Genomic DNA, 22,361 nt, shown 5'->3' with positions numbered 1-22,361 from the left:
GGGGAGCTTGGGACCTGAAGCACTGAAGGTGTGCAGCATTGCTGAATTCTTTCCCTGTGGTCAATGCCAAGTAGATCAAATATCGACTCATCTGCAGAAGAATAACCATAAAATATCCTCACTTTGAGACCAAGAGAACTTAGTATCTCTCTTTTTTTTTTTTTGGTATTTCTGGCAGGAAGGCAGTATTGGTTCTATACATAACCATTTTATTTAATGGGGAAAGTTTAACTTTACCTAAAAAACATGCATGATTAAAATTGTTCTGTTTCCCTGAAATCTGCGTACTTGTCACTTCTGTGTGTGACGGTGTTACTTACTCCTGCCATAAAAACACGCGTGCTTTTTACAGCTCTGCAGAGCTTCAGACAAGCTGAGATGCCTTTTTACTGATACCGCAGCAACAGAATGAAAATTTCCCTATTAGCACGGAAAATATCCATTCACTTTCTCCATCAATTGAATAGAAATGTTCATTCAGTTAGAAGTAAACGGACTGACAGGCAGTGATCAGTTGTGTCCTATCTGTGCCGACAGGCAATCCGCTCCCCCCTTGTTAATTACCGCCTAGATGAGGAGGCCTGGGAACTAACACAACGCTGCAAACCACGTTACCCCACTTCACTGCCTTCGTGACTAACAGCTGTCTCCTGCTCTCCGGCCAGCAGGTTAAAAATTTAAGTGCTCAGAGAGTAGCTGGGACACGCTTCATTTATCCATCCTCCTGGACTGGGGTCTCCGGGAGACCCAGAACGTCGGCCCCGGCACAAAAACAGATACAGGATCTGAAATGCATTCTGACGGTAGTTTATGTCTTAAAACACCAAACCCCAAGGGCGTTGCGGGCTGCCCCTGGAGAGATGCCCGGTTCCCCGCGGCGGGGGGCTGGGGGGGCGCTCACGTCCATGAGGGCGGCGTTGATGTAGTTGCTGCTCTCGCCATCGATGGTGATGAGGAAGGGCAGGCAGCGGTCAGGGGGCAGGACGTCCATGCAGCGATTCTTCTCATGGTTCCGGGGCAGCAGCGCGATGCTGCAGTCTTCCACGCGCAGGGTCGGTGTCACCATGTTCAGGGTCTGCGGACGGAGGACACGCACTTGGGGAGAGAACCCCGACTCCTGTTCAGACCCCAGAAGGTCCCCAGTTCCTGCAGTGGGTGGCCCCTCCCCCACCGACACAGTTAGGTTTTGATTTCTCTGTTCTCTCGGATTTTGTCCCCAGACAGCGCCCATCAGGCCTGAGGGCTGCTGTGGGTGTGCAGGATTACACGCCCTCCACTCCAACTAGGGCTGGACATCTGGGCGTGTGGGAGTAAGAGGCTGGTAGAGTTTGGTCCAGAGCCGAGGACATTTAGACGGAACGTGAGTGTGAGAAACGGCATGATCTCCTGGCTGCAAGTTCCCTGAAGGCACCCTGCTTGGTTTGGCTGCACCGTGTTACACTCGCTGTGGGACTGTCCAGTGTCCACTTTCTATGGGGGCCTGGCTCTGCCAGCCCAGTGCTTGTCAGCCAGGTAACCTGGGGCACTGCAAATGTCTGCACACATTTTGGTTGTTGGAACCAGTGCAGTGAAGGTCTCCTGGCACTCAGTGGGTAAAGGCCAGGATGCTGCCAAACACCCCACAGGACGGGCCGGGGACACCGGTGCCGAGGCTGAGAAGCCCTGGTTGGCTTATGGGGTCGGGGGCTGACTCTGAGACACTTCTTCGGGAGCGAGGTCCCAGCCAGTCGCCTCTCCCTTGTGCACGACTTACCCGGAACTCCTCTTTGATCTGGCTCGAGTTTGTCTGCGGATCCAGCTTGTTCATGTCATAATACAGAGACCTCACTTGGGAAGCAGGGACCGAGGTGTCTCCACAAAGACAGGCCTCCAGGATGGCATCGTGGATAAACACATACTGCTCCTGGTGACACAGGGTGGGGGCAGTTAGGGGGAGAGAAACCAAGGGGCCCCGAAGGAACTAGGGAAGGACGGAGGGCAGCCCTATGTGGTCAAGACGATGGTCCACCCATCACACACCATGACTTCCCACCAGAGACAGAGCAGGGGACAGGACCTGGCTGCTAGGAGGCGGGTACTCCAGGGCCAGTAAGACTGTTCTCCACACGGGATGGCTGGCATGTTAGTGACTGGGCACGTGTGGGGTGTAACAGGAGGAAGAGATAAACGGGGGCTCAATGCAGAAGCGTTAAATGGATCGATTAAAACCACTCAGACACTGACAAATACCAGCACAAACACTGGAATGTGAAAGCAACCGTGGCTACACTCTCTGTAATTCTGATCCCATGAGTCTGGAACTCAGCATTGCAGAGGAGGAAGTAAGCCGAATCTTATCCATCCATAATGAAAAGAGGACTTTGCTAACCAAATCGATAGTGCAGAGAAGGTCCAGGGAAACGTGACATCACTATGAAAATAAACAGTTCCGAGCACTCAGAGATACTTATTTTCAAACACGAATTAATGTATTGATGATGAAAGTCTTTATGTGACCAGGGAAGAGCTCCTGTTTGTACATACAAATCTACAGTTTAAAAATCACCCTCTAATAATTCTGAACTGGCACTGATTTTCCCTACGGTTAATTAGTAAAGTTCTACCCTATTTACTATTGAGCTCTAATTATGTGAAAGCAGACGAGTCCCATTACTTTTTACCTTGGTTTCTATAAATAAGCAGCACTCTTAGTTCTCAAAAACAGCCCGCCCTATTAAACCACACCTCAGAAATGGATCGAGTGAGACAGTGGACGTGACAATGTCTGGTCAACTGTCAAGCACATTAAAAAATACACCGTGATCATTCTCATCTTTAAAACAAAGAATCCCTCCTCTAAAAAAAAGGCCATGAAAGTAGCATTTACAGTTTCTGCTCTTTCTCTTCATTAGTTAGAAAATGAAACTAGGTTTCCCACTGACTCTTGTTAACTTAAATACAAAATCTGAATGTAAAGGATTCTTGATCATTCTACACCATGATTCATTTTCCAGGTGGTGAGTGCCATGCCTACTTAAAGTGATCAAATATTAGTAAATACATGAATTTCCTGGAAGTAGGATGGAATGCTTTTTCTCAAAAACTTAAATTCCTGCTACACCTTCAATTCTAATTTATATGTAAATTATAGAGGAGAACTTCCAGAAAATGGGTGAATTCCCACGATGCCGGGCCACGGGGCAGACTTTCTTTCTAGGGATAGGACGGGGAGAACAAAACACACAGAGACCACCCTTCAGCCACTTGCCAAATGCCTGGCTGTTCTCGGGAGTGGTCTCGCTCTGGTTACCAGCTAGTTTCAAAGACACAATAAAAAGAAACGGCACTGAATCCGAGTGCTTCATGGAGAGCCTCGCTGGACCCTGGACACGGAAGCAAGGGCAGAGTCGGGCTCACGGAGCAGAGCTGGAGGCCTGGGAGACTCCTGGCCTTTTCTGCGCGTTTATGGAAGATAGAGAGAAGGAAGGGTGGATGGAGAGAGGGAGGGAGGGGAAGAGGATAGCCCGGAAGATGGCTTTTCTTCCGGGGAGTTTTGGAGACAGGACTGCTGGCCTGCTTTCCCCTCGGCCCGGGAGGCGGGGCGCAGGGCAGGCGCTGGGGGCGGCGGGGAGCGGCGGTACCTCGGTCTGCACCATGTTCACCCTCCGAGACCGCAGCTCGCGGACGCAGTTGTAGATGTCCACCACGCCTTCCCTTTCCGCCATGTCCAGCATGATGTCGATGACGATGAAACAGCCGGTCCTCCCGGCGCCAGCACTGCGAGAGAGAGGCTCCGTCAGCCGAGGGGAAAGGGCCCCGGCGCTGCCGCTTCCCCCTGTATTTCCATTACGGTGACATTCACGCAACGTGAAATGAACCCCTGCGAAGTGCACGATGCGGCGGCACCCGGCGCCTTCCCGACGCGGTGCAGTCATCACCGCTAACGAGCTGGCACACGCTTGCAGCCCCCAAGGAGACCCGTGCCCACCGCCCGCGTGCTTCCTTCCAGGGCCTCTGGCCTCCGCTCACCTGCAGTGCACCACCAGCGGGCCTGCGCTGGGCGGACTCTTGGATTTGACCTGCCGGACGAAGCCCAGTAGCCCCGTGGCGTGGTAGGGGACGCCGTGGTCCGGCCAGCCGGTGAAGTGAAACTGTCTGATCTCGCGGATTTCGTGAACACCTCGCTGCCGTCCGTCGGCACAGCCCGGGGGAGAGAACAAAGGAAAATACACGATGAGAAGCCAGGAGGGGGCCACGTACCCCGAAGCAGCGACTGAGCCCAGGGCTGGGAAACTGAACTGCTGGCGAGAAGGTGTAACAGGGAGGAAGACGTTTGTGGGGTGAAGGGGAGGTGATGTTTGGGGGTGGGGTCCGCAGTAAACCGAAGACGGAAGGCAGAGGGTTGTTTTGGAAAAACGTATTCTTGTTTCGAGAATAATTAAGTTGGTTTATATCTGTCTTTTTTTTTTAATTAGGAGCCTGTGTATGAAGACTGTGTTTTAAAACAAAAGTTTATTTTGAAAACAACAATTACTCTCAGAATTCTGGAGGGAATCCGAGCACAAACTGGACTTCTCCCTTCTCTCACTCCATCACTGTTTCCTGAACACCATCTCTGCATCAGGCCCTGGGTTTGATTTTATTATCTTAACATTAAATACCCAGTAGCCTTGTCACAGCCCTCCCTCAGCCACTGTTCACACATACTTAGCCAGGGAGAAATTCAGGATTTTTATGTGCTTTGAAAGACCAGAAGAGGCAAACAGTGATAGGTTTTAAGACAAGACTTGTTTGCCATCAGCATGTTCGTTGGTCTTGGTTTAATTTAAAGCAAGTGCTGAGGTTTTATTTCTCTTTGAAAATCACTTTATTTTTTAGTGGAGTTTAAGCATGAACGAATTAAGCCATCAGGGATTCACATCAACACTGTCATCTGCTAAATATGCTCTGTGACCCCACAGTGAGATTACCAGGTAGTGAGGCACCCATATTTCCATCACGAAAACCATGGCAACATTTGGCCAAAGCCTCCAGCGGAAGACAATGGCCAGGCCTGAGCTGCCCTCTAAACCCCTCGCGCTCCCCTGGATCTCCTATGGCGATGGGGCAGCGGTGGTCCCGTGGACTGGGAAAGCCTTTAATAAATATGTATTTATTCCAGAGACGAACAAAGGGCATTTATTTCTCCTGTACACTGTAATCTTTTTTTAAATTGAAGTCTAGTCAGTTTACAATGTTGTGCTAATTTCTAGTGTACAGTATAGTGATTCACTTGTACACATATATTCCCTTCCACCTGCTTTTTCGCTCTAGGCCATTACAAGGTAACGGATAGAGTTCCCTGTGTCGTACAGTGGGACCTTGCTGTTGACTTATTTTATATACAGTAGTTAGTATCTGCAAATCCTGAACTCCCAGTTTATCCCTCCACCCCCTCCCTTTCCCCCACTGGTAACCAAAGTTTTATTTTCTATGTCTGTGAGTCTGTTTCTGTTTTGTAAATAAGTTCACTTGTGTCATTTTTTTGGATTCTACATATAAGTGATATATGATATTTGTCTTTGTCTGGCTTACTTCACTTAGTATGACAATCTTCAGGTCCATCCATGTTCCTGCAAATGGCATTATTTCATTCTTTTTATGGCTGAGTAATATTCCATCGTGTGTTTGTGTGTGTGTGTGTGTGTATAATTGTTGTGGTATATATATATATATATATGTGTATATATATATATACACACACACACACACACTCAACTTCTTTATCCAGTCATCTGTCAATGTCAATGGACATTTAGGTTGCCTCCATGTCTTGGCTATTGTAAACAGTGCTGCTGTGAACACTGGGGTGCATGTATCTTTTTGAATTACAGTTCCCTCTGGATATATGCCCAGGAGTGGGATTGCTGGATGATATGGTAAGTCTTTTTTCAGTTTTTGAAGGAATCCCCAAACTTTGTTCTATAATGGCTGCAGCAAACTACATTCCCACCAGCAGTATATGCTGTGATTTTTATTTTTAATTTTTGGGCACTTCCCTTTCTAGCTGTGCTAGATTTCAGACCCAGCATCCCCAGACCCCAAACTCCATCCGTCGTGAGATGGGCCCCCAGCTGATCTAAGGCTCACTTTCTCAGCGAGGTCGATGTCAGTGTCTGGGGTGTAGGGAACCTTCTCCCCAGGTGGACCTCCACCCTCAGATACGTTCACCACTGACAAGATTAGCAGGGAAACTGCCCGAGCTGCCTCTCACGCTTGCTCACGGACATGGCAGCTTTGCCTCCCGCTGTTCTGTAACCTACGTGGGGGAAAACTGTAGGTAGGACCAGTGCTCACAGCCCCAGGACCTCCCAACTTGATATCAAGTGTATTTTTGTTTATTTTTCATTAGTAAGAATTAATGTTATAGAAATAATATGAGAATTATATTATATACAGTATAAATATAATACTTAGTATTATTGCTATATGAAAAAGTGACATCCACTCATTTTCGCTGTGGTATAATGGGATGGCAGAACCCGAGACAAACAGCAGTGCCCACCCAGAGTGGGCACCTGATAAAGATGGGGCAAAAATGAATCACTAGGTGCACGTCCTGTCTCACAGAGGAGCAGGGCCAGTTCCTGCCTCTCTGAGTTTCCGGCAGAGAGGATTCAGTGTCCACTGCTGGCTTCCTTCCTGCCCAGAGAGGTGGGGACAGAGTCACCAGATTGCCCAGATCCACAGAGACTTTTCAGCCGTCCTCCTGACAGGACCGGCACTTTGTGATCTAAAATCTGTGTAGCTTTGAGTCATCAGCTCCCCCAGGAAAGGAAAGACAGTCCCAGGTCAAACAGGAATTGATCAAAGTGCAACCTACCTGCTTGCTTTGCGGAAATGGAACCCAGACCCACTTATCGCCTTCAGGGCTCTGGATGCAAATACTCTCAAAGTAGAATCAGAACTGTGGGACTGTCAAGGTGCACGCTCGGCTGTTGTTGTTGTTTTTAATTTCCTTTCTAATGAGAAAGTTTAAAACCTACAAGCAGCGTTCCACAGAAGTACTAATGATTTATTTTCCTTAGAGATTCCAGCTGCCTGGTTAGAAAATCACTAACACGTCATTTTAATTTCCCCAAATGCCTGAACAAGCTCCTTGTCCTGCCTTCCTTCCACCACCTCTTGGCTGGTTGTCTGGTGACTAAAATAACTGGGCATTTCAGAACCATTTCTGTGTAGCTGGGGATGTGGGAGGGGGCAGTAAGAGGTTAAAAAAGAGCAAAGAAACAAACAAACCCTTCCTTTAGCAACAGAGATGCATTTTCAGCTTATTAGAGAGCTGACTATTGTTCAAAGGACTGCATGTTTAAGTGATGGCTTTTGGATGGTTTTTTTTTTAGAGAAAAGAATATTCAGGGTCTTTTATCGCTGTTTTAATGCAGTTATTCATGAATGCTCTTGCCACAGAAAAATCCCCCATATTTTCCCCTCAATCCGGCCTAAGAAGGAAAAAAACTGACATCAAAGTGTGAGGTTCAGAACTCGAAGAACTGAGTCAACCAGAACTTCACATTCTTTGAAGTCTCCAAGCCTCCTGCCTGCTTATTAAAAAAGACAGGCTGAGGGGGAAAAATGCTAAATAGTCTGAGAAACAGGTTAAAATAAAGGAAAGTCTTTTCAGCCTTGTGATTCTATGACAAATACGGATTTGAAAACCAGGAGAGGTGGTTCCAAACAGCAGAGTAAATTAGCCAACAAGCCAATGCTGCTGTTTCCTCACTTCCTAAAACTGGTCTTGTTCATCTGGAAAGTGCACTTTGATGTCATGAGAATGAGAGAGGAGGGCCGGGAGCCAAGTGCCCAGCAGTCCACCTCAGCCCGGGTCCTCCCAGGGGACCCGCCAGTGGTAAGTCCACGACGCATCACCACATCCAGTGCAGGGCTCCGTCATGGAGAATCAGGTCTGGACAGAAAAGTCTGCGGACCTCCCAGACAAAAGCATGTGTCCCCTCCTGTGAAGGCAAGACGAGGACCGCAGGGCAGCAGGTTTCTCGGCCCCGTCACCTCCACTCCCCCGCAGCCTACCTGTGACGCTTCTCTGGACGGACTGCAGTGTGCGTCACTTCCGGCCCCTCCCTATGTCAGCAGAAAGAGGGGGAGCAAGGAGATTCCCTGTTACGCCCTCCAGCGCTTCCCGGAGAAGAGGCCCCATCCATGCACATGGGACGAGGCAGAGAGCCACAGCGACCCCCACCCAGGGCCAGTGGGCACGGAGGGCTGGAACCAGCATGGCGGCGAGGATGCACGGAGGCGCTGGTCATGCAAGGGTGTCCCGCGTCTACTTGTGTTTCCAGGTGGAAACTTCCACCTGGAAAACCCATTTGTCCTATGAAACCCACAGGCTGGAAAAGCCCCAAGAAAGTAGGGGGGTTCCAGGAGGAGTTAAGGCCTGTGACGCTAACTCACGACCAGGAAACCCACGTGGACATATGGCACAAAGGGCACGTATCAAACTGTCTGTGAACCAGACAGAGCGATGGGCAGGACAGCATCTACCAGCTTAAAAAGGAAGAGGCAGTAGACAGAGAGGTGGTATCTTTCGGGTCTGTTGCAACACAGAGTTTTGTGAAATGGGCATGATTTGTTTCAAAGATGGACCTGAGCTGCTACAGAATCAGAGGGCGAGATGCAATCTTGAGAAATGACTGGAAAGAGCCCACCTGCCTTCAGGTGTGACCACGTATGAATGATCCCAGGTAAGTTAATGAGGCTGCCAGCACTCACGGCTGACCATAGCTTTCCAAAGGAGCATGAAAACGTACCTTTTCAACGGCAAACGTTCTTATCACGTATTCTGCCAGTAGCTCTGTTTCTATGAGTGTAACTTTAATGTCTTTATATATCTCTGTGTCATCTGGCCAGTATTTGCAGCATTTGACCTTTAGAAAAACACAAAGGAAATGAGGGGTTAGGCTTTTCGTTTTTTTTTTAAGTTCTCCAAATGATGGGTCACAGTATAATTTATAGGATACAATTTGTACCCAAAAACAGAAGTTAAGCGGAACACTCAAAAGCAAGGTTTATTTTTCCAGATCACTTGTGCTTTTTTCTCTCTTCAGAAGAAAACAAAATTTGAGGTATGGCAGGAGTGAAACCGAGGAAAATGGTCTAAAGTTAACAAATTGTATTTATACCACAAACATCTCTGTTAAGTAACGATTCATTTCCTGTCTGTTCCCACTCAGGAATGGCCTGGAAAAATAAAACTGTAAGAGGTAGCTTGCCATATCTTAGCTCCTTGGAATTTCAAATTCCTCCTAGTTTCAGAAATCGAGTGAACACGTTTGAGGACAACAGAGCAGGACATCAGAGCCAACAGCAAAGACGAGAGACGTTTTTCTTCTGAAGAAGGAAGTAGCTGTGTGTTTTTCCCAAGTTGGTGTTACAGCTTCATTTTAATCTTAGTAAATTCAATATTCAACATTCAACAAACCTTGCTGAGATAGGAACCCAGTCTCTCCCTATTCCTGAAGGCTTCAATCCAGGGATTTGGCAGGTGGAGGAACTGTCAGACTTGGCCCTCCCGGGGAACGGGTCTTCTGCCCCCGGCTCTCCCAGACAGCAGCAGCCTGGGGTGAGGGGGGGCAGGAGGCGGATCTGACCCGGGCTCCTGGTGCTACAGGCCCTCCTGCCGCCGCTTCCCCAAGGGTGAACTTCTGGACCTCTGGTCCTATCTCTCCCAGTGCTGAATTCGGTTTCTAATTTCTTTCTGGGGCACCTCACAGGCATTTCGTCTAAACCAGAATTCTCTGTCCCACATCAACGGCTGGCTTTCTGACTCCCTATGTCAACGACACTAAGATGTCCTTGGGCACCCTGGCACAAAACCTGGGTATTCCTTCTCCAAAACCCAACCAACAGCCAATCTGAGAAGCTCTGGAAATACCTCTCAAATACATCTCCCAACTCTTCATCTCCTCTGTCACCGTCTTAGCTCAGGTTCTGGTAACTTCCTGCATGCAAGTTTTATACACAGCAGCATCGCCAAAACCCTTCCAAAGTGTCACCCCAATGGCATTTTCTCGTTCTGTTCAATAAACTTCTATTTCCAACTACCGCCTGTGAAATTAATAGAAATCAGATTTGGCCTGGCACGCGAAGATCTGTTTTCTATTTGGCCACAACGAGCATTTTCACCCTTTTCCCTCTGCTCCTTTCTGTCCACATATAGTTTAAGTTCAAAGATGAGGAGTCTGCCGATCCCCAAAGCAGACCTCCTCATCCAGACTCCTCCTCATGCCACTCCTTCTGTTCAGAAAGTTCTCCGCCCACTCCACCTCCCTAGCCGAACATTTTATCCACTCTTCCAAGAACACCTCAAAGGCCACGCCCCTTCTAAGTCTTTCCTCCACGGTGTGAGCTCTCTCCTGATGTTCTGATGAGGTGAGCCCGTCCTGCACGTGTGATACCCTCTTCACACTGTGTGACGCCTGCTCACTGCCTGGCAGATGCCAAGGGTTTTGCATTGCTTATTTCTGCAAACCCAGTAAATCCGGCGCGTGTACCATACACGGTAAGTATGCAACAGGTACATGCAGAACTGAATTTCCCGAGGACAATCACAGGATCAGCACAGGAAGGACAACCCCTGCCGGGAGAACCTACAGAAAGAAATGTGGACGGAGGCGACTGTTTCCGGAACGCCAAATACCTTGGCCCACTAATGTGCCGGAGCAGCACGCCAGCGGCCTCCTTATGAGGCTCTCTGGCAGCCAGTCCACGCGCTCCTAGACGGGCCTTGCCACCTTTACTCGGCAAGGTGAGAGCCGGGCACGTTGCGAGTGGGAGACGGTCCCGCCCTCATTACATATTTAGTCTCCTCTGGGAACCTTTTTTTTTCCCCTCGTGGGAAAATTATCTGTGACTTTTTACAGTAAAAATACTTACATGTATTATGACTTATCCACAATATTTCAAAGATTTGCATCATGGATACCTGTGCCATATCTGAAATAGTCCAGAATAAGAGACCTATAATCTCCCCGTTCTGTTCCTGGATGGAGGGTGAGTCTGAACAGATCATGCACGTTTGTGACGTCTAACTTGACAGCAACCCTGATTTCACTCACAGAACGTCTAATTACTGTCACAGTGGCAATTAACCACGACGCTTCTGCGGCCCACACCCAAGTCTCCTCTCTCTGGGGGGACTTGCTCCTATCCGTTTGTGACTTCACCCATGCGCGCACACGGTAGTGGAGAGATACGAAACCACAGAGGGTAACGTGTGAACTTTTAAAATTAAACAATTCTCCATGGAATCAATACATAATTCAAAAATCCACGTATTTCTCTGAAAATTACAAAGAACAAAACACACACCTGCAACCTATGTCAATTAGGTACATCCAGTCTAATAAAATACGGTTGTTGTGGGACACACTGTTTGGTCACCTATGCTTCTGTTTTAGCGTCTTTACCTGCCCCTCTACTCTCTGAATTTTCAGTAATTATAGGTGTGGGGGCTTCAAAGCCTTGGGCTCAGGGAAAAAGCCTCTGCAATGTACCAAATGCTCATAGAGCTTCTCCTGGGGACTGTTCTTCCAAGTCCCTTGGGCGACCTGGGTTCCCTAGGAATCCAGACCCAGAGGGGTACCCCCTCCCCTCGAAGGCTGGATGGAGCCAGACGCCCCCTGGTGTCAGAAGCAGGAAGCGGCCACGGGGACCGGGAGTCACTCAGGGCCAGCCACGCTCTAAGCCCCATGAGAGAACCAGGTAGAGAAGCATGGCCTGCCCCAAACTGCCACCCCGGGCTCCGGCAGAGCAGTCATTAGAAAGGAAGCCTCCTGCCAGAGCGTGTTTATGGGCAGACTTCTCTGAGCAGAGGCACCTGGCTGGGCGGGCCCAGAAGAGGCAGATGGCTCATCCTGCCCTCCCACCTCATCTCCTAGAATATCCCGAAATGGCCTGTCACATCTGTTTTCAGTCTACTAAAAGCCTTTCAACATTGGACTCCTTTTAGCATCTTTTTAACTGCTTGGACTTGTGTCAAATTATTATTTTGCTTTTCAAAAAAAGAAGCCAGAGGAAGATAGGCTTCTTTCTGGACGCACCTTCCCAGGCCTGCCAGGAACCGCAGACCAGACGCTCCCTGCCTCTGACCGTGAGCCAGGCTTGGCCACCTCCTCCATCCCGGTGCTACGCACAGGTCCTCGCACATCCTCCTCACGGAAGGCAGTAGCCCTCAGCCCATATCCGGTTCGTCTAATTACCGGGTGTCTCCGCCGTTCTATCGGGCCATCAATCGGGCACCCCGCGGCTGAGGCTGCTGCCTGCCCGTCCCCATGCAGGGCGGCAGGGGTGCGCCATCGGTCTCTGCCACCAGTGGGCCATCCTCGCTGGCTTTGAAATTCACAAACATGAAACCGTACAGAAAGCAGAACAACCCCTGGATTTCTAACAGCCTGAAAAAAACTCTTCAGGTGGGTCACTTTCAGACAGCAGCCCAGACGACGTGACACACAACAGTCAGAGGCCCCCGGGAGCGCAGGCTCCCGGGTTGGCTGCGACTACTGTGGTCTTCGGGGCCTCCTGGCGTCTCTAGAGCAGTGGTTCTCAAACTTCAGCCGGCGTCAGGAGGCCCTGGCCCCATTCCCAGGTTTCTCATTCAGTAGCTCTGAACGTCCCAGAAGTTGCATATCAGACAAGCTCCCATGTGATGCTGCTGGGCTGTGGACCACACTTCGGGAAGCAAGGATTCTGACAACAGCCTGATTGCAGAGGCTGCCTCTCCCCTTAAGGATGCAGTGAGCTTGGGTAAGGCACTCAGTCTGCTAGAGCTCAGGTTCTTCACCTGCGGAGGGGGTGGCTTTTGTTCTACCTCAGATCAGAAGGTTTTCAGATTAAGTCAGAGGTTTGCAAGTTTGCACATTAGACTCATTTGTGGGGGGAGGGTATTAATTTCCAAAGCCCAGGTCACAGGCCAGGCCAATTAAACCATCATTTCTGGGTGAGACAGAGGCGTGTATTTCTCGCCGTTCGCAGGCAACTCAACCCCAAAGAGCAGCTGGGTTTGGGAGGCGCTGGGCTGAGTGATAAGACGCGGCGCTGGGCTGAGTGATAAGACGTCTGCCCTGGGGGTTCGTCGTGCGTGCCCCCAAGTGGAAATTCTTACATTAATTACGATGACAGTTTTGTGAGCTGGACTGGAGGTGGGCCGGCCCCCAGCGCAGGGCTCTGTGGAGGAGGGAACTCAAGGCGAATTGCACTTCCTGTAGTCTCGTGGGTCTGATTTTGGGAACACATACCAAAGCCCTGAGATGCCTTCAGCTATGCTGGGGAGTGAGGGTGTGAGGGCTGGCCCCAGGCATGCAGCCGGCACGGGTGAGCCCGTGGCGGGAACTGCAGAACCCCTCTCCCGACCTGCTGAGCTGCAGGGCTTCTAAAGGGGCTCATTCTAGAGTCATGAAGTGGGATCATTTCACACTCAGACTTGGAATAATTTTAATAGCCACAAGGTCTGCTATCCTCTTTTTCTGCACCATAAGGATACCGAGGACCAGAACGGGTCTGTGACTTGCACAAGGTCAGACAGCAAGAATCAGACTCAGCCCCAGGCCCTCCTGAGTGCCAGCCCAGTCCTCTGCCCATTAATGCCATTGGGCTGTGTTATTAAATGTGAGTTTTTCAGAGAGGTTCAAAAAACCTTCATCAGTGGTCCTTAAAAATAAAACGCTACCCCTCTACCTAGAAGAAAGTGTGTGTGTGTGTGCGTGCGCATGTGCACGTGCAGGCGCACGTGCAGTGTTTTCAAGAACTTCTCTAGGTCTGTGATTAGGCCAGAGAGGTCACATGCTGGCAACGTGGGAGATGCAGAAGGCCTGGCCCCTGAGCTCACCTGCTCTAAGAAGCCACAGGGCTAGCCATGACAGTGATCACCCCACCTTGCTTCTGCGGGTAGCTGGCCACTGCTCCTCAACAGCTGGTGGTAGAGGTGCCTGATGGTCGTAGCGGGTGATCAGCTGGTGATCCCAGCTCCCGGTGCCCCACCTGCGCGCACACATGCGCATCCCAGCATCCAGTGTGCACTCTGCCCGGAGCAGCCCACGGGCAGGCAGCTGGCTCAGCGGCAGAGAGCCCCAGGTGGTTCCTGTGGTTATATCGACTCAGACAAAGGAACTGTGCCCTTTAAAGATGCAGGTCCTGCAGAAATCCATTTCCTGCCTTCGCCTGTCTTCTCCAGCACACACTTCCCACCACAGGACTATTCCTCTTCTTTTAAAACATAGCACCAAGAACGTTCAACCAGGACAGTGACAGAAGCAGCTGGAGATCCTGAAACAGGGACTGTTTCTCTGCTATTGGGAGAACCCCATCCTCCAGCCCCTCCCCACCCCCCGGACAGGGACTCGGGGCCACTCAGGCTTCCAGAGCTGCCCTCCGCTAACCTCTTCCGTCCGGAGTGCCCTCCCCGTCCATCCACCCACGGAAAGTGCACTTGTTCTTGCTGGTCTCATCTGTGACGTAGTCCCTTGGTGAAGCTCTGACTTTCTTCCTTTAGAACTGAACTTCTTCCTTCTGACTTCCAGGGGGAGTTTTCATTTTGTTCATTTCCTGGTGCCAAGCATGTTCTAAGAGCTTGACAAACGAGAATTCAGTTAATCCTTCTAAAAACGTTATTATTATCCCCATTTACAGCTGAAAAATGGAGCCACCGAGAGGTTCAGTAAGGTGCCTAAGGTCACACAGCAGATGAATGGGGCCAAGCTTTGAACCCAGACAGTGTGGCTCCAGGGAGAGCACACGGCTCAGCCTGCCTCTCACCCCACACCGAGTCAGGGTGGTTATTCACACATCCGCCTCCTCCTGGCGTTAGACTCTTAACTCATTCCTCATCGCTCTTGGTACCCCAGCCGTGCTGGGAGTGGGTTCTGCTCATCACAGCGTTCAGGGCCGTCTGAGTGACAGCAGGGCACCTTGGACACCGCCATCCTGAGCCCAGAGGCCGCAGCCATGATGGGGAGCCCTGAAGTCTCCTAGCCCGCCTCAGCCTCACCAGCTTTAGATGATGGATTTTAAAAATGGGAGTACTGTGTCCCCCACAAAATTAGTGTGAGGTAGAACACGATCAGATCATTCTGGGATTGGAGTGACTGTGGCCTCCGTATGGTCTGGCCTGAACGGTTGTGTGACTCACAGAAAGACAGTAGATGTAAAACCTTATAAACTCAAAAGTGCTGCCGAGCTAACTGGCTACCCTGCTGCGTGGGAAGACTGCCAGTGAGAGAAAACGTGGGTCTTTCTTCTCCAAGATGAGACAGACAGCACTCTAAGAAACGTCCCCCTGCTGTGCCTCTGGAGATAGACGGATTGGTAGATTAGATAGACAGCCAGATAGCCAGACAGGTAGCCAGATAGATGGATAGAGAGATAGATAGATCCCCTGATGTACCCCAGGAGATAGACAGATAGGTAAACTGGATAGACAGATAGACAAGACAGATTAGATCGATCAGTCGATAGCTATACACAGATACGGATATACACAGATGCTAGTAATGCTGCCACTGCTCAGGAGAGTTCCGAAAATCTTCCTTCAGAAGAATCCCCAGAGTACATGGCACACACTTTTTATTGTCCTCAACGGTGGTGGCCAATCTCCCTCCACTGGCAGGAGGACTTTAAATTTAGGGACTGGCTGAAAGTGAGGGCTGATCTGCTGAGTCGGGTGGGGCGAGCAGCCCGGGTGCCCGTGTGTCTCCGAAGTGCTGGTGCTCTGTGACCTAGCTGGGTGCGACCCTTGTCATCCTCATGAGGTCAGAGAGAGAACAAGCAACAAGACTCTTCTCGGGTGGGCTGCACGATGGCGCTCAGGCCACGTGTTTCTTTACAGCTGATGAAAACATGGAGGTGACCCTGTGCGGACGGTAAGTATCGTGTGCCCACTGACTAGCAGATGCTGTTGGAAGACCAGGTGGAAAACCTGGAGCCTTGTGGGGGGACTTTGGGCAGGAGTCTGAGGGTGAGGAAGAGGGGTTTGTTCACGGGTGAAGTGATTGTCCCAAATTCACACTCTCCGGACCTCTGGAAGTTTCTGATTTAGTTTGGGTTTTGAAACAGGCTTCAAGGATGTGGCCCAAAGGAGGCCCAGGGCCAAAGGAGGTGGGTTTGGAAGGGTGGAGCCAGGCACTTATGCAAAGCTTTATACAGATTGTCTGACTTCATCTTCACAACCTCCCTGGGAAAAAAAAATCAGTGCTGTGATCCCACTTTACGTATGAGAACACTGAGGCCCAGTGGGCACAGTCTCAGGCTGCAGCGCCACAGGTCAGCCAGGAGAAAGGCTGGCGTGCATCCACCTCACCTCATCACGCTGGGACCAAAGCCATCCGTATTTTCAGGACATTTAAAAGTGCACATTTTCACTGCTCTGAGAGCTCTATTTAAAAAACACACTTGGCTGCCACAGATCTGTTCTCTCGGAAATCTCGCTGGCGCCGGCTGCCGGCTGGGCCTTCGTGGTCGCCGTGCTTCCTGGCAGCAGCTTCGCTCCTGCTACCAGGTCTCTCCGTCAGAGCCGCGCTCTGCTGGCCCCCAGCATGGCTATCGGTGGAACTGTGGTTACTCTCTCTTTGGATGGCTTGTTCTAGAAAAACAAAGAGTTTGCCGAAAACCCCTTGACGAAGCAAGACTTGTACCGTGCCTTTTTCTTTTCCCTGCCTTCCACCCCTTTACGCTGCGTGAATTAGGTGGGGCTAGGGGCCCCCAGTTGAAGGGCTAACGTTCAGTTCCTTCATCGTCCTTAATCGTGAGTTTCTTAGCAGAAGGCGTCCTCGGGCCCAGACAGAGCACAGAAGCGGACCTGTGCGCTCTGCCTCAGGCTCCTGCCCGCCAAACGGCAGTCGGCGATGTGGGCACATCTGCAGGAAGGGTGCCGTCTCTGATCAGGGACACGGATGAGTGATGCTTTCAGCGCGTGCGTCTGTCCTTCATACCCTCCTCGGTATCCTTATGTGCAGAAAAAGAGGATAGCAGACCTTGTGGCTATTAAAATTATTCCAAGTCTGAGTGTGAAACGATCCCACTTCATGGCTCTAGAATGAGCCCCTTTAGAAGCCCTGCAGCTCAGCAGCAGGTCAGGAGGGGGGTTCTGCAGTTCCAGCCACGGGCTCACCCGTGCCAGCTGCATGCCTGGGGCCAGTTATTTAACCCCTGAAAGCTTCAGTGGATTATTTGGGAAACAACAATGCCTGCGTCACAGACAATGAATTCAAGACCCATGGCGTCAGCCCGCACAGGAGACGTCACTAACTGCAAGCGGCCACCACTGTCTTACCATCGCGTCAGCACCTCTGCTATTAAGGAGCGGCTCGCCCTCCGTAGAGAACGGCAGGCGCTGTGCTGCTTCGGGCGGCTCACACTTTACGGTCCCTACGAGACGTAGGACCGCGTCTGTCAGGAAGGCAATGAACTTGAATTCCAGAAGCACCCATCTGGGCTAAACCCCTCTAAGGCAGTCTGCGGCCCACACTTGTCCCACCTAATCTTTCGGGGGAGGTGAATGGCTCTGGGGCTACGGATCGAGAAAGAAACTTACAAAAGGTACCAGCCGCCCCGGGGTCCGAGCGTCTTCACCTGCTCCACGGTCCTCTCCCTGAGATCCCGCAGGCACAGCTCAGCAGAGCAGACTCTGAAGGATACAGTGGCCTGAACATCACATAAATGGTCCTTAGTGTGGGATTCAACCAGGCGGTGGATTAAAACTCCCACAAGTTCACTCTCGATGCTGGATTCTCTACCCAACGTCAGAAAAGAGAGATTCTTCCCTGATGATGAATGTAACCATCCTTTTCTCGAGAAAAGACTTCTCTGTCATCCAGAATTGTAAGGGGTAAGGGATCTGTATCTCAGAGCAGCCAGTCCGAAGCTAGAAGATGTGAACCTGATGTCGGGATTTGAAATATCCGTCTCCTCCCTCACTTCTCGTATTTACTCCCTTGTGCGGGCCGTGCTCTCCGCTCCGTGTCACGGGTCCCCTCCAGCCTTTCTCTCAGGCTCTGCCTCTTTTAATTTCCCAGCAGGCAATGAGGTGAGAGCCTGGCAGCGGCTCGTCTCCGCTTCCCACGCGCACCATGCGGCCAGCCCACCTCCCGTGTTTTCAGATAACCTTCCCCAAATCCATGTTCCCTGATCCAGAGGTCTACAGGACAAGGAAGAAATTTGCACCTTCTCGTCAGGTGTGGAGGGGGTCTCCGGCTGGGTTTTACATCAGAGAAGAGTCCAGAGCTGTCCCACGTTCTCACTGCGGGAAACCTGGTCCCAGAGAAGCGGGACAGTGGCTTAAACCCTAAACCGTTACCCTGCTCGGGTTGTAACCTATCGCAAAGACTTTCAGAAGCAAAGTTCTGAGGCAGTGAATTCTGGCGGCCTGTTAGCCCCTGAATTAAATTCTCCTCTAGTTAAACCCCTTAATTAAATCCCTAGTGTAGAGAAACGGACATCTTGTCACTTGGTTATTGGGAAAGAAGCTGTATACAGACCACAGCCTGGCTCTCGGGGTTGTTCTGTCTCTTGGGCCCTCTTCTCCTCTGACACCCCCGGCATTTACTCTCCTGCTTCCTTAGTGCGAAACTCCACGCCTTCAGGGGAAGGCAGAGCAAGGCCTCAGGAGATGAACTTGGCAGATCTGGAAAGCAGAGAAGGGAAAAATAATCCTACATTCCAGGCAGGGCACCAGTTACAGTTCTTGACAAGTTATTCGAGGAGAGGATGGACCTGCAGTGCAAGGAGGGGGAGCTCAATTTCCAGGTGCTCACGTGAGCAGAACACAGGAGGAGGGCTGTGGCGGCTTTGAGACCACCCCATATTGCGTCCAACTATGCTGCCAAGAAATTACAGATGTACGCTGCCCGGGCGGCTACGAGTGTGACTGGGCCTGTGAAGCATCTGTCCCAGGGCACCTGCCCACTGCTCCCGTCAGCCCTGCCCTCTTAAGCGCCTCACGGCACTCAGGCAGGTGAGTGCCTACATGCACCCCAGAGACAGTGTCAGGGAAAGTCAGAGGCTGCAGGGAGAGATAGCAGAGAGCCCCGCCCGGGGCCAGTAAAAGGGCGTACGTACAGGAAGCCCAGACACAGAGGCACGTGAGGACGGTCCAGGGCTGGGCCATCACGGCAAAGCACACGAGTGTCTGTTGGAGGCCAGCGACCGGACTGGACGGCGGCGACCGGACTGGACGGCGGCGACCAGGGACGGGGGCACCCCCACAGAAACAGGCGCCTCTGTGGGTGCAGCGAGAGGCTCCTGCGGGCCGATCCCGCAGGCCCTGCCACCCTGGTGACACTGGAGACAGCTGATTAGAGAGCACCAGATGACTCACCGCATGGGAAGAACGGCCTCAGAGCCCAGTTTACAATTCATCACTGATATATTCGCATAAAAGTGACTTTGCCCTTTCTAAAGGGACAGAATGGATGGGGCTGAAATGCCAACGTCACACAAAGGGGTTAATCAGGGAGGCGAAACACAGCCACATCCCTGTCATCTGAGAGCTGTGGTGACCCTCACTGGCATCCATCCGTAGGACCGTGTCACACACACACCTGTGACTTCGGGGCACTGTCCATGTTCCCAGGTCACCAAGTATCAGCCTTCTTTTTTTTTTAAACATTCATGAAATTTTTTATTCTTGCGTTTTATTTTTTTTGGGCGGGAGGTAATATTTATTTATTATTGTTACTGTTTTTTCGTTAGCAGAGGTACTGGGGATTGAACCCATGACCTCGTGCATGCTAAACATGCACCCTACCACTAAGCTACACCCTCCCCACTAACGTCAATCTTAAATATATAATTCATTAAAAAAGAGACGGATGAAAGGATGTCTGTGAGCGTTCAAGACAGAAACACCTCTGCAAGGTCCACAAAAAGAATTTGTCTCTTTTCGCTCATGTACGAATTTGATGTCTTGGAACAGCTGCAAAGATTTTTGTAATAAAGATTATTTTTTATACTGTTAGGCATTATCTGTTATTTTTACTATTAAACAGCATTTCCACATGTTATAAAGCGGAAATCTTGACTCTCTCCAGCCTCTTCCGTTGAGCCTGGATCTGGTGGCTTTTGTAGAAAAGCAGATGTTCTTTGCTGGCTGTGACAGGGGTGCTTGGAATCTTGATAAACCTTCCCTGCATGTGAATTAATCGCTACTTCTGATATCCAATGTGAGTCTTTAACTTTTCCCTTTTGTTACTCTGTTCGTGGCAGACGTTGTGAAAGGAACGGCAGGTCACCCTCTATGGGCAGACGACAGCCTTTAAAGCATCTCTTTCGGTGATTCCTTTGCATCCTTTAGATCGACAGGGGTTATTAACATCTCTGGTCCCTACTTGTCTTAGCTCCAAAACCCTGCATCACCTGTTACCAGAGCTCTTCAGAGCAGCGCGACAATAATTCTCCTCTGCGACTATGAGACCTCATTTGAATTTTTAATGAACAGTCACATTCTCATGAGGTCTTCATAAAACTGACTAAATATGCTTAGAAATCATTAGCTGAGATTACCAGTGCAAAAATCTCCTCGGGGAGCCCCCGGATTTGGTCCTAAGACGTTCGGCAGGTGGGTCAGTACAACAGCGCGCGGAGCTCTGAGTCTGCACGCAGACAGTGTGAATGGGAGCATCTGGGAGACAGGCGACCAGAGGAAGAGCTCGGCACCCCTCGGGCGGGGTCGTGAAAGAGGGAAAACAGCCACAACACACCCCGGCGCAGGTCACCTGCCAGGTGTGCAGCTGTCGGCAGGCGTCAGGAAAACTGACGAGGTCCCTTCCCACCACACACCGGCCGGGAGGGACGCACGGTGGCGACTTGGCATCTCAGATAATGACAGGCCCTGGCAGATGCAGCACGGACCCCACTGGAGGGAAGTGCGGCGGCTGAGTCTCCCGCACAGGTGCTGCGAACGCAAGGCCTCCCGGTGGCCCCGAGCCCGGCAATTACAGCGGCCTGATGCGGAGCGCTGCAGGGCAAAACCCGGGGAGGCTCTCCGCTCCGACTTAATGAATCAGCAGCAAGTCTGTGTCAACAAACAGCATCCGCCGGGCTCATGCCTGATTCATGAAGGGCCCGCCGTGCACAGTCGACATGCTAAGTAGGTAGTTGCTGCCCCGAGAAACCACGTCGTTTTCGTTTCTTTTGTGGTTTGTTGTCGCTGTTTCTAGGCATGGAAGACAGGGATGTCATCTCTCAGCAGATGTGTGGGATGAGCCACGGGAAATGGCCTGGAATAAGGTTAGACCGTTTCCCGGAGGGAATGCGCCCTGCTGTCAGCACCCTCAATCACACCAGACGTTTCAAGGACACATGCCACTACGGGCACGACTAACTGAAGGTGGTAACAGGGGACTCTCCAGAGCTGACAGCATGCCCACAAATGGGGCAAGGATTTGGAAGGATTTTATTTTTTTCTAAAATAAGCTTACCAGACCTAAAATTACCGAGTTTCTGGGAGCCTGTGGGCTTCTATCTACAGGTAAACTTGAACCTGGCCCCCCTCTCTCCTTCACTTCACACCATTGGTGAACAGTCTGTGGCTATTTGCCCAGAAGAATAGTTTCCATCAAAAATGTCAACGGTGGCCACCCTGAAAGGGACAGGTCCCAGTGCCAGATGGAAGAAACAGACACCACCACGCCCTGGCCCTTCTATTTTGTTATTCCAAGGCAGGTAACTCGGAGTGAAATCTGGGTCCCGGAGGAAGGTACCATGTCCAACAGACAGTGGAAGTGCTTTCTCACCCCGATCCGAAGGGAAGACCCATCTGCTTCCGTGTTGTGTCCTGCTCTGGTGCCCGCTGGCTTCCCTCCCCCACCCCCGCCCTCCCCTTCCACCCTTCCTCTGAGCGTCCACCCTCGGAGGGTTTAGATTTTACCCGACAGTCTCAGTTCAGATTCTCAGCATTGCATCTCTCCAAGATGTTACCTCCTGCTCTTGGTGGGCTTTCAAACTCAAGATCCAAGGTCACAAGCCTGAAGCCCTGCCAGCCTCTCCCCAAGACTGACAGGCACCACGGCGCCCGGCCTCCAACGGGCAGCTGCTGGGCGCGTCCCGTCTCTGGTCGTCTCTCCTCCTCACTTCTTTCTGGTCTCTTCCGGTTTACTTCCTTGAGAGCTGAGCTAAACTTTTTTTTTTTAATTGAAGTACAGTCAGTTACAATGTGTCAGCGTCTGGTGTACAGCACCATGTCCCAGTCATGCATGTATACACATATATTCCAACACTTTAAACACAAGTTTACATATACATGTACATTTTGCATGAAATGCATTAAAATACACATCTATATTTTACTGAAAATGTCTAGACGTTTGTAGGAGGATGGTCTTCAGGTAAGTTAGTTGGCC

General features: G+C 50.8%; 1 protein-coding gene across 6 annotated transcripts in view; it reads right to left on the bottom strand.

The window, feature by feature from the left end:
- PTPRM (protein tyrosine phosphatase receptor type M) overlaps positions 1-22,361 on the bottom strand; it is a 643,552-nt gene that overhangs the window by 19,401 nt on the left and 601,790 nt on the right. For 4 of the 6 annotated variants that reach the window (XM_072949242.1, XM_072949243.1, XM_072949238.1 and 1 more), the window contains 6 exons: positions 8,784-8,900; positions 8,047-8,097; positions 4,009-4,163; positions 3,621-3,756; positions 1,754-1,903; positions 902-1,075 (listed from right to left, as the gene is read on the bottom strand). In XM_072949242.1, coding sequence (XP_072805343.1) covers positions 902-1,075; positions 1,754-1,903; positions 3,621-3,756; positions 4,009-4,163; positions 8,047-8,097; positions 8,784-8,900 — 783 coding nt within the window. The remainder of the gene's footprint in view (positions 1-901; positions 1,076-1,753; positions 1,904-3,620; positions 3,757-4,008; positions 4,164-8,046; positions 8,098-8,783; positions 8,901-22,361) is intronic. The other 2 variants (XM_072949240.1, XM_072949241.1) reach the window with 1 other exon arrangement.

This window comes from Vicugna pacos, chromosome 24, assembly GCF_048564905.1.
Source record: "Vicugna pacos chromosome 24, VicPac4, whole genome shotgun sequence".
NCBI lineage: Eukaryota > Metazoa > Chordata > Mammalia > Artiodactyla > Camelidae > Vicugna > Vicugna pacos.
This window is presented reverse-complemented; position numbering and strand designations above follow the sequence as displayed.